The sequence below is a fragment of the Spodoptera frugiperda genome, chromosome 11, assembly GCF_023101765.2.
Source record: "Spodoptera frugiperda isolate SF20-4 chromosome 11, AGI-APGP_CSIRO_Sfru_2.0, whole genome shotgun sequence".
Lineage (NCBI taxonomy): Eukaryota > Metazoa > Arthropoda > Insecta > Lepidoptera > Noctuidae > Spodoptera > Spodoptera frugiperda.
The window spans coordinates 5,860,864-5,873,508 of NC_064222.1; the positions used below are offsets into that span (position 1 = coordinate 5,860,864).

General features: G+C 33.6%; 1 protein-coding gene across 1 annotated transcript in view; it reads left to right on the forward strand.

Moving 5' to 3' along the window:
- The first annotated feature begins 322 nt into the window (after positions 1 to 322).
- LOC118275078 (ceramide synthase 5-like) overlaps positions 323 to 12,645 on the forward strand; it is a 30,730-nt gene continuing 18,407 nt past the window's right edge. Inside the window, exons 1-2 of the mRNA XM_035592935.2 lie at positions 323 to 610; positions 8,226 to 8,340. Of these exons, the coding sequence (XP_035448828.1) occupies positions 432 to 610; positions 8,226 to 8,340 (294 nt within the window). The 5' untranslated portion in view covers positions 323 to 431. The remainder of the gene's footprint in view (positions 611 to 8,225; positions 8,341 to 12,645) is intronic.

Here is a 12,645-nt window from a genome sequence, read left to right on the forward strand (position 1 = left end):
AATGTTACGGTAATGTAGGTATAGGATACTAGGTATTTTATGTAAGTAACTTTTTTTTCAATTACATTTATCACACAGCCACGTATATTGTGGTTCCAAGCGCTCTTCGAATCGGAAAAAAAGATAGCAAATTATACCTCTTTGCATGTAGAAAATTGTGACAAAATTTATTTAATTTTTTATAGAGAAGATTTAGATAAATTGATTCTATCAATAACAAAAATAATTTACTCGTACAGGGAAATAAAAAAGAAATATATTAGCTACGTCAAATTTTATTCAGTGGCAATATTTATAGTTTTAAACATGGCAACTTGGTTACAACCTGTCACTTTTTTCTCAATGAAGCCGTGAGGAGGTGCTCGTACACATTGTAAAAATTGAATTGGTTTTAATTAAATAGTTTTCAAAACAGAATTACAGTGCCAATAATGTTGAGGTATCTCCTCGATAAGTTTTGGAGTGAAGACGTGTGGTTGCCGCCAAATACGACATGGGCAGACATCGCTCCTGGTCCCGATAAGGCGGTGGTTTACACCGATCATACGCACGTTTTCTATCCTATACCGTTAGCATTTGTGTTTATACTCGTACGCTACGTGATAGAGAAGTAAGTAACTAGTAATATTTTCATTTATTATTTACAAGTGATAAAAAATCGTCAAGTTTGATAACCTATTAGCGCTAAATCGCGTGATGTATAATTTCGTGTGACGGAAGAAAAAATTGATGCACGTTCTTTTTTTAAAATTTTCACAAAAATCAATGAAGCATGAATTAGAATGCTTAGAAAAATGTGGTAAAAGCGTCGATAGCGTAATGATGAATAATCAGAGGTGTAATAGAAATCTTAAATTCCGATTATTTTATTTTCATACTCGTTAGCGGACAAATTCCCGTATGAAATAAATAAGAACTGCTAGTAATATTGACTGTAAAGAGGTTGGAACCTTATTCGATCTGACAAAAATAGGTTCCAACCAATAAGACTGGTATCAGAAACTGAATTGTTGGTTGAAAAAAAAAACATTAAAAAGCAAAAGCATGGCATTACACATTATTATGGATTGTCCTATGTAATGTGAGCATAGCATGTTACTTCTACTACCTATACACACAGGAAATATGACTTCATGCAACCAAATATGATTAAACCTACACTTAGTAATTTCCTTTCATGCCTTATACATTTAAAACCTCTTTAGGCATTTTGTATAAAATATTCTTATTGTAGTAATAAACACAAATAAATAAATTTTTACTCATAAAAAGTAAAGACCAAATCATTTTGCTGTTATAAATGATACTTATCATTGATGTCCATATTCCTTATTCTTATTATTGCAAATAGTTTCCCTATTATTTTCCTCCAAAGAAACATTACTTTAAATTGATATTTGCATACTTTTTTCACAGTAAACTTCTTGCCCTTGCTCTATCCTCATATGTCATCTATGTTCAGTAAAACAGTTACTATTAATTACTAGTTTATTATTCACCATTCATCTTGAGGAAAAATCAGATATATATTTATACATATAATATAAGGACTCAAAATATACATTTTATCATTTTCCTTTAACTAAACAATACGGGTGTGTATTTGACTGATATTTGACATAACTGTTTTATCTGTGTCGATACATAATTGACTAATTTATATACTTTTTGCTTAATTACATTACAATAAATTAATATGGATTATTTTGTAGAATCATGAAGCATAATAACTACAAAAATATAATAACTACAATGCACAATTTCAAATTTTATTTTATAGTTGAAACTAAACACCTAATGAATTATTTCATTATTATAAGTGTGCTATGCTATCATGACCAACAGATCAAATACAAAGTCAAAAATAATTTATCAATTTAATATCAAAGTTTTTCATGTATTTCTATTTCAAAGCCGTATATTACTATTATAATAATATCTATATTTTTCCTGTAGTCATATAATCATCACTATTATAAGATTTTTTACAATGAGTCGCTCAATAGTTTCCTTTTTACTGAACATTTTTTGCTCAACGGAGTTTCCTTGGCTTTTTACTTATGATAGACAGGGTCATAACTGCTGCTAAGTGGCAGTTAAATTGATAAACAATAGTCATAAATATTATCTAACATTCAGACACGTCTCATTAATTGCAAATATGTTACCTACTTAGATACCTTATTGGCTATTCTTATACAATGTGTAGGAAAACGCACCGGTTTGACTGGTTTTAGCTTATACTTGTGTAGCTATTTACTATGTTATATTTATACTTTGTTGTTAGGTTGTTGTAATGTAACAAAATAATATGTATTATCAACCTTGGATCAGCTGTTTGCATGTGTATGAAATGTTTTCATACATGACAAATATGAAACATTTCATACACATGCAAACAGCTGATGTGTAACAAATTGTCTTTCACATTCGTAATATTAACTAGTTTAGATTCTTTCATTAATGGATCAGAATCATTTATCATGTTATATCATCAGATAGTTTATGCCCCCTGCTGGACTTGGGCACCAGGACAATCTTCTTGATAACTACTGCTTGCCATTTTTGACGCTTGAGAAGCTAGTTAGACTTTTTGCTGGCTGTCTCTCCCTTGTGGTCCAAAATAAATCTATCCTGTCGAATCACTATATCTATTGGTGAATCATACAAAAATCCGTCCAGTACTTTTTGAGTTTATCCAGTATATACAGATTAGTGATGTAACGAATGTAATAATTTAGACATTCGCGAATGCGGAATATCTAAAAATATGCGAATATTCACGAATGTGATTGCTAATATTTGTTACATCACTAATACAGATAGACGCGAAACTGGACTTCTTTTAATAAAACAAGTAATTTACTTTGATTCTAGTATGTATGATTCAGACGTAGATTTGCGGACAACGTCCCGACTACCTAAGGTATATGAGCATCTAAATGCGGCTGAACGACACGTAATTGGGCCGCTGGACTAAGGTTCCTTGAACCGCATTTCCGGCAGATTCCTGCTAACCCAGACCTATCGTATGTCCACATGTACTGTAATAACTACAGAATAGTTTATTTCAGTACATTTTTATACTTATTTAAAATTCTCATTGTGTGTCCTAGTTATAGTTGCACGCCCCAAACATACTAGTAATAGTGACTCTTCATGATTTGTAAGTTACAGTTATACAAGTAAAAAAAAAAACATGAATTACTTAGTCATACTGTGAAATCAACACTTAAACATAAAATATAGTTACTTCCCAAACATTGAGTCATAATCATGATATAGATTAAATACACATCAATTGAGTCGTGATGTTTCGTTATCTATATTATGACTATGACTATCTGTCATCGTATATTGATTGGCTAGATCGAATTGAGTTGACTTGGTCATTCGGTCATGAACCTGTTAACACTTCTATCTAGTTGGTGTCATTTACATTGCAGAGCTACAACTCATGAAGATGTGTTATTACGTGATTTATGAACCTCTGACGTTATTATTCCAAGCCTAGCCTTTTTTGTATGTATTTGGTACGGAGCCAAAGTTCTATCTACGCTGAAGGTCTAAAGAACAATTAGTAAAATGAGTTCTTGTACGATTTTTTGCTATGTATGTCGTACTAAACTGCGCGGGGTTCGTATTTCGATTCTGTATTGAAACAATGAGGTATCAACACTTTGCTAAGGGATTCGAAGCGAACAGGAAATCCGCAATGGCTTCCCACTTCCCTAATTAATTGATTGTGTGAATTCCACGGAAGGAAACCTCAAAAGTTCATACAAACTTCACCAATAATATTAACACACTTCTTGGTCAAGAGAAAATTAAAAGCAAATTGTATACTTTCGTTTTCATTGTTTGCACAAACGCCAGCTCGTCAACCTACTAGCAAACAACATTGTTTAGTAAATTTTCAATCTTATGTTTTTACTATAAAGTTGACAATGCCAGATTCGAGTAATTACCCAAATCTGGCAACGGTGATATTCAAGCAGAACGTTTGACGTGCCTTCAAATGTGCTAATCTCCGGCCACAGAATGTAGGCGACCTTACCTTGCCATTTGTGTCCGTACAACAAATCGCATTGTAATATTTTTTCACATAGTTACGCGTTCGTGAAAATACACAATAACCGTAAATATTTATGCCTAGCTGGTCTCGGTATTGGTCGCTTGTATTTAACCTACATTCTATAGTTAGGCAAGTGAATAGGGATGCAAACGGGGTATGAACATTAAAAATCTATTAATTCCGCCAGTGGGATAATGAAAAAATATCAGACATGTATTTTTTATGTGTATGATATTTTCCCTACTATTACTTACCTACCTCTTTAATTATTAAAAATCATCCATTCCATATTTTATTTCATTCATTGAAATAATTATTGTTTCCCTATAGTCCGATTATCGAACTTTTTACTTCGCCTAGTAAATCGTGACTGACGGTTTTACGCGTTCTCTGATGCAAAACATTTTCTAACTTTCTACTTGTAATAAAAACTTATTACGGTTTAGAAATTTCGTCAATATCCTTTACTTCTTTCCTTAACAACCTGAAAGAATCTATTATTCAAATATTATCCATTACTGAATAAGGCCTAGATACAGAATGTGCCATATTTTCTAAGCTTGGCAAGCGTGTGATCGCAGTGTCGTCTTTAGAGGATATTGCAATTTTTGGACTTACGAGGGTGTGTCTAAAAATCGTGAAGAAATCTAAAATATGTATAACTTTATCCTGACAACCTTCCTTAACACAAAATTAATAACTTTCAGTCAAGATTTCCATTGCTTTTTGCTTAAAGAACCATCGCTAACGACTGTTGACCCTGTAACTCGGATATACTTGTTATCAGCGAATATACAATATAATAAATTTAAAACATAAATATCAGCTTATCGTCTGGCGAAAGGGTTATTAGTTCATGGACTTAAGACTTGACATTGTACAATGCACTGCAGATAACTTATAATAAATAATACTTCTGACAATGTAAACAGCCCCCCCTAAACCACGTTTTCTTGTTGTACTGTTTCAAGAAACCGAAAGAAATCCGGGAATGATAATTAGGTATGATAATCATGTATTTTTGCCTGGTTTAAACTTCTTTATAATGAATTAATAAACTTTGTATATGTAGAAACGTGTAACTCTCGATATTTTCAACCGACTTAAAAAAAAGGAGGAGGTTCTCAATTGACCGTATATATGCTTTTTTTTTTTTTATGTTTGTTCGCGGATAACTTTGTCGTTTATGAACCGATTTTGACATTCTTTTGTATTTGGTAGGTCTATTCAGAGGTGGTCCCATTAAAATTTTATCAAACTGTTCAGCACTTTTTGAGATAATTCTACGCAAATATCAATACAAACATTTACTATTTCTGTTCGCGAATAACTGTGTCGTTTACCTGATTTGGATGATAATTGTTGTATTTCGAAGGTCTTACATCAGACGTTGTTCATTAAAATTTTATCGAAATTGGTTCAGCACTTTTTGAGATAATTAACAAAAACTTTTTTTTATGTATGTTAATCGATATCTCCGGCAGTTATAGACCGATTTCGAAATTCTTTTTGTGTTTGAAAGAGTACGATGTCAGTGTGGTCTCATTATAATTTTTTTAAAGTCCACCATAAATGTAGAAGATAATCCAGGGAACTCCTCAAAAATAAACAGAATGTGCTCTGCGTTTGAGTTTAACAATGTATATAGCTTATCTTTCTGAGTGCATAAAATTCAGGACAGATGGTAGCATATCTGGTATAGAATGATGGGTAGCTTGATGTGCTGTCTGATTTATGTATATTTACCTAATCTGTTTGAGTTGACAAATGCATATCTCTGGCAGTTATAGTCCAATTTGTGAAATTCTTTTTGTGTTTGAAAGAGTACGATCGTGGTTCCATATAATTGTTTTTAAAGTCTGACCATAAATGTGGAAGATAATCCAGTGAACTCCTTAAAAATGAGCAGAAAGCTCTGATTACGTTGAAGTATGTATACTAGCTTATCTTTCTCAGTAGCCATAAAATTCAGGACAGATAGTAGCATATCTGGTATAGAATGATGGGTAGCTTGATGCCAAGGAGTCGTTGCAAGGATCCGGCGAGTAGGGATGCTCGCCGTGTGACCTTCCAGATCTATGCGGCGCGTCGCGTTCCGCGCGCGCCTCAAAAGCCATCAGACCACACAGATGGGGCCCAGTAGAGCTGATGATATCCAGAGATACTACCTAGCGGGTTACCGGGGCTCTGGTTCGAAAAGCAGGAGTAGGAACGGGGTGGTTTTTAGTCAGTAAGAGTTGACACTCCCTCTCGCCTCGCCGAAGACGAGAGAAGCCATTGGATGATTTTCCACCCTCAAAAAAAAAAAAGCTTGATGTGGTCTGAGTTACATCTGTATACCTATGTTTCTAATCTGTTTGTTGTTTGAAAACTGACTATGTATGTAGCTTATGAACGTTACTGTAGCTGTCCCCTCAACAGATCTAAAAGGGTATCATAATATACATTTGAAAATATTAATTATGCGTCAATATGGATAGATATTAATATCATTCATTTAAACGGCGCTGTCTCATATGAGCAGCGCGTTTTAGGTCGACCCATTCAAATAAGTTATTCACTAAAAATCAAGAAATAAAAAACATTTTTAACAAAAAAAAACCGACTTCAAAAAATAAATATTCCAAAACAAATTAATATGCACTAAAAAGTAAAAGAAATAATTGCGTATTTTTCAACAACTTAATAAATCAACTAACTTTACTAACTCATCACACAAATTTTATAATGTAAGTAGGTACAATTATTGTTAATCGGTGTCAGCCTAGGAAACGCCAAAACTAGCACGGTACGGGCGGAGTGGTGGTTAGTAATACTTACAACTTGTAAAACTGTAATGTTTTGTTGTGAAAATAGGTAAATAACAAACCTACTTAGTTGGCTGACACCGACTCCAGAAATAACAATAATTGTACCTACTTACATTATAATGTGTTTGAAGAGTTAGTAAAGTTAGTTGCAATTAAGTTGTTGAAAAATACGCAATTATTTCTTTTACTTTTTGTGCATATTAATTTGTTTTGGAATATTTATTTTTTGAAGTCGGTTTTTTTTTGTTAAAAATGTTTTTTTCAAATAAGAAGGAACTCAAATTGTTCAACTTTGACTTCGTATTCTATGCCTCTATTGTTCTTTAAAATTTATATGACCTTCAGTTTCTAGGCCAATCATTGTTTCTAAGCTCTCGATTACATTATTGACACATATTCACCAAAATTTTCACAAAATAGTGCTGAAAACCGCATCGAATTTCACTCAGTAGTTTCCGAGTTAGAAGCAAAAATTAAACAATCTCGGTTTCCGACTGTTTTATAGTATTTGAAGATTTTATGTTACTGTGTCAAAACGGAGAGTACAGCAGCCTCGGCAAACAATGTCGTGTGCCTTATCTATGATCCAAAATAACAACGGAGATAAGAGATAACAGACTCTCAGAGTAGCGCCATTTCTCTTATCAATTTTGAGTGGCTTTTCGTCTTTTAAGAGTTCTCGAGAACTCTACATACGTGTGTATGTCCCCTAAACGTCTCCAAAGGGTAATAAACAGATATTTTATGATTGCAAATTGGTTGATTTATCAAAAACTCAAGAATTTAGTTTTGTTCGTACGTACATATTACATTTGTAATGAAAAACTGTGTAAATACTTTAATTCGGTTTGCTCACCTGAGCTGACCCTTTTTTTAAGGGGGGGCAATCGTCCAACGGCTTCTTCCACCTTGGGCGAGGCGAGAGAGAGTACCAGGCTCTTACTGACTAAAAACCTGAGTTGGCACTTGGAGAACTCTTTACCTAAACTGATCTAGTGGTGTCCTAAATAGAATTTCACCAACTAGAGTATAATATGCCCAAGTCTAGGTCTTACAAACAAACCATATCGATTCTTTCTCGGCCTTCGTAGGGTACAGAAAGCTATGAGTAATATCACGCCAGAACATTTAGGGAAAATGTAACTAGTACATAAAGTACTCGTATATACCATATAGCAGGAACTACAATACAGTTACACTTACATTGGGCCCGGGGCAATACAATGTTTACTATATCACATTGGACAATACAATGTTTGCTGGCGCAGTTATATTTTTTACAAGTTTTATAAGATACATCAGTAGCTATAATAAGATTTTTAATGAAAACATTTCCGCAGGTCCATCATTGCTCCATTCGGCACATACTTGGGTATCAAAAACACGAAGCCACGACGAGCACCGAACAACCCTAAGCTAGAAAAAATCTACAAGAACTCACCTAAACTAAAACAGGTAAATTATATTAAATTGTACTCCCCTTGTCATTACAGGAAGATTAGATGAAACTACAGTAGTACTTTAGATCAATGTCCAACGTCTATCGTCTTTCATAAAATTATTATATTGCAGTGAATCTGTTGTAAAACAAGCATTATGCTATTAACTATTAAATAAATCTTAGACTTGAGATATGAACAGAACTTTTGAAATATCGTACTCAGCCACTTCGTCGGACTCAGTCGTACCAACAACTCTTTTAACCAGGCAGTAGTACCTACTCAGGAGGCATAATATGGCTACTAGGTACCAAGTATTCGTCCACTCCTTACCTCTTATTACCCTATTGGCATTTAGCGTTATTCTTTCTGCGCTAGCGAGTATAACGATATTCTATTATTTTTACATCCCTAGGTAAGGCCTTTGCCCTTCGTACAGATTTAGAGAAACTCTGTGACACGTCTTTCGTCAATTGTTTTTATAGTAACTACGTTCATAAGTTTTTTTTTGGTAAGAATAGTTCGTATCGTAGTATCGTACTCTCAATTTGGAGGATTTTTGAAATAACTTAAGTACGTGTTTTACGCGATTGATATTTGAAACTAAAGCCTGTTGTATAAGTTTTATATTTGTTCGTAAATAATTGATGTACTGCAAATATAAATACTGTTCCTTCAATTGAATTTCTGTTAATCATTACCTAAAAAGTGTTCTATTATCCAATTCATATTTGTTTAGAATTAATACTAAGTCTTTCCTATCTTTTGCGACCAATTTATTTAGATTAGATATACACTAAATAACTAATCCGTCTCATTAACATTAGATACGGTATCACAAAAATAAATAACGGGAAAAATAATATCTTATTAAAAATTTCGAGAGTACTCGACTAGTTTCAAGCCACGACCGGGGTTTATAATCACGAGCCGCTTGTACGGCGATCAACAGTTATGTATACCAAGTATTCTAGTAACTGACTATAGTTATTCTACAAAAATAGCTTGTTATAATAATCTTATAAGGAAATATGTGTAAAGAAGCCTAACGATTTGTACCATATGTCTGTATTTTAAATGTCAGTGCGAATCAGTCGTATCTAAAATTCATTAACAATTTTCTACTACAGTTTGAAGTTAAATGTCAGACAGAATTTAATGTGAGAGCTGTATTTTATGTTCATGGCTTTTCTCGCCATTTTCCCCTATGCGACATTGCCTCGTCATTCATGTAAATTTTTACACAAACCATCCATCTTGTCTTTGGTCAATCATGATGGGGGACTATTCATCAATGTTTTGTGAAAACACACAATCATGTAAACATTACATAAACAGCTGACTATTTTGTTGGTTTGTTTGTTTAAAAGAGTGACTAGCAGTATTTATGCAATAACTAGAGATTTTTGTAGGGAATACTAATAATATTTTTTATAGGGAATACTAGCGACCCGCCTCAGCTTAGCATGGGTGCAGTGATATGATATTATGCATGTATTATACATATAAACCTTCCTCTTGAATCACTTTATCTATTAAAATAACCGCATGAAAACCGTTGCGTTGTTTTAAAGATTTAAGCGTACAAAGGGACATAGGGACAGAGAATGTGACTTTGTTTTATACTATGTAGTGAAGAGTGTCTGTTTCCTTTTTAATGTAATATTTTGTAACCATATTCTTAAAGAGTCCCGGAGAAAAACAGGGATAGAGTAATTGGCGCTGACAATGTTGCTAACCAATGCATTATAAAAGCTTTCATAGATGCGCAGAGCGGAAATATAGGCTGTATGCGTCATAGTAATTTAATTAATCACATTTTAATATTTATGTAGGTAGGTAATAATATTATGTTAAAACTAACCTAACCACATTTTTCTATTGCAATAATAACTCCAAAATAAACGTTTAAACCACGAGTAACATCACTAACGACGCACGATGACTGACTTAAATTCCGATATAAATTAAAATGTCCAAGATAACACGATTCTTAAAACCTTGAATTGTAAAATATACTATCTGAGATAAAATAATTGTTTCACGGACAGGCCTATAATAAAGTTTTCTATATTAGGTACATAATATACTCGATATTAATTATAGAAACATTTGCCAATAACCCGTGACAGTTTATTGCTGGACTATGTCCCTTCTCTACTTATGAGAGGGTCGCTATAACTTTCACACTTGGCAGGTCGTTTAAAGATCACAGTTTAAAAGGTTCAGGTTTATCAGAGAGCGCTTCTGCCCGATCTCTGTACCCTTAGTACGAGTTTGCTTTACGTTGAACGAAAACGAAACGAGAGCGCGTTGGGTGCTCTGATTGGCAGGTGCGAATGAACCAACCAATTAGAGTGAGCACTCTCGTTTCGATCTCGTTAAACGTAAGACAAACTAGTACCAAGTCCTCAGTTCCATATTGCTCCTTAGTTCGTTCTTTCCATCCCACGGGAAGAGTAGGATGACAAGTGTAATCAACTCATTTCAGCACATGGCAATTACGATAATATGTAATAATAAATGCCATTACAATCAAGTGGTTCGTAAATGCTAGGCAAACTGTGTAATCGCTTGATATCTACTGCAAATATGTGAACACTACTTGAGAACGGCCGTTGGTGAGAATGTCCTACAAATCGTGTACAATGTTCGCTTATCTTTTAAAGGTTTTTTTTACAGTATTGTAGTTACTATCTTTTTACGGGTTTTTAGCGGGTTTACCTGGGTCCGACTCGAAAAGCAGGAGTAGACACGGGGTGGTTTTTACTCAGTAAGATTGACACTCCCTCTCGCCTCTCCCAAAGCGAGAGATGATTATTCCCCCTCAAAAAAGACCTCTTTCCAGTAGATCCTGATCTTGTAGGAATATTGGCATAACCTAGGATTACTTTTTGAAGTGTAAACTATCCAATGTCGTAAGAAATTTTCTAATAGTTCAAGTAGTTCTTTAGCCTATTCAATGCAAACCAACAAACAATAAAATCTTGTCCTCTTAAAAAAAGATATTGTAAGCATTATCCTTCTTAAACAGTAGCAAGTATTTTCAATAAATGTCGACAGATTACACTGTATTTAACACAATGTAATTGACGCGGTCGGCGAGCTTACACGACAAAGCCGTTAATTATTACTAGAGGTTGTCCACCCGTCGATAGTGTGCCGTAATTGGTTAATGAATTCTTAATGCGTTTCGACAATACAATTTACGTTTATAATTTTAAATGCTTTTACTCGGTAGGTAGTCGTGTAAAATTTTATCATGTTGAGTACACTTCGATGCGTATTATTTGATTATGTCTATAATCAAGACGTATAAAACGTAGGTTTTGATTCAATGCAAACGGGTAACTACATAATATCGGAAGTAAGCACCAATTAAAACGATGTAAATCATAATGATAATTTGCAATAAACTTCACGTACGTAAATTAATATTAACTAACTTTTCTAGAAAAAGAGGCTGACTGCCGCACTCATAGACATTTAATGATTACTTAACGTATTTCTTAGTAACGATTTCTTATCGAAATCAATTGCTAAGGACTGGGTTAAGTAATCATTAAATGACTGGTAAGTACGACGGTTAGTAATGATTTAGTTTTAAACTAATTTAGTGTATCAACTCCACTTAGTTATTTATTATTAAACCTGAATCACCAAGTTCTAAGACTATCCCATTAAGGTACGAACTTTCAATTTATTACATCGCTGGATAATTAAATCGAATATTAAATTAATAACGGGGCACTTAACAAGGCAATTATTATTATCAATAACACTAATCGTTGCAATCGATCAATAAATACATGTGTCATACCATTTCACCAATAGATAAGTAATGACTAAAGTGGATTTTCCAAATGATTACATGAAATCAGCACTATTCGTCATTTGATTGCATTTCGGCATTAAAGTGATTACAAGTGGTGTGTCAATAATAAATGTAGACAATTATGATTGATATAATATCAAAATATGATTGAGGTACTCTGTTGATCCAAATACAAAAAACCTGTATTGTCAGAGTGAATAGGTACTTTTTAGGTCTGTGTGTACCATTTTCGACCACGTCGTTGCTTCGCCGTTTTGGCAGAAAGTGTATTCGTAGCCAAACGCAGACTTATCAACGCTAAACAAAGGTTTTGTCTTGCTGTCACTCTCTTTAAGTAGGGTTAAAGCTATGAAGCAAATACAAAGAGGAGATGCCATAATGTGATTGTGCACTTTAACATAAAAAATGGCACTGTCCAATGATATTCTAAGTGACAGGGTTTAGATAGGTTATAATTGCTCGGAAACACATTAAAATATGTGTCAT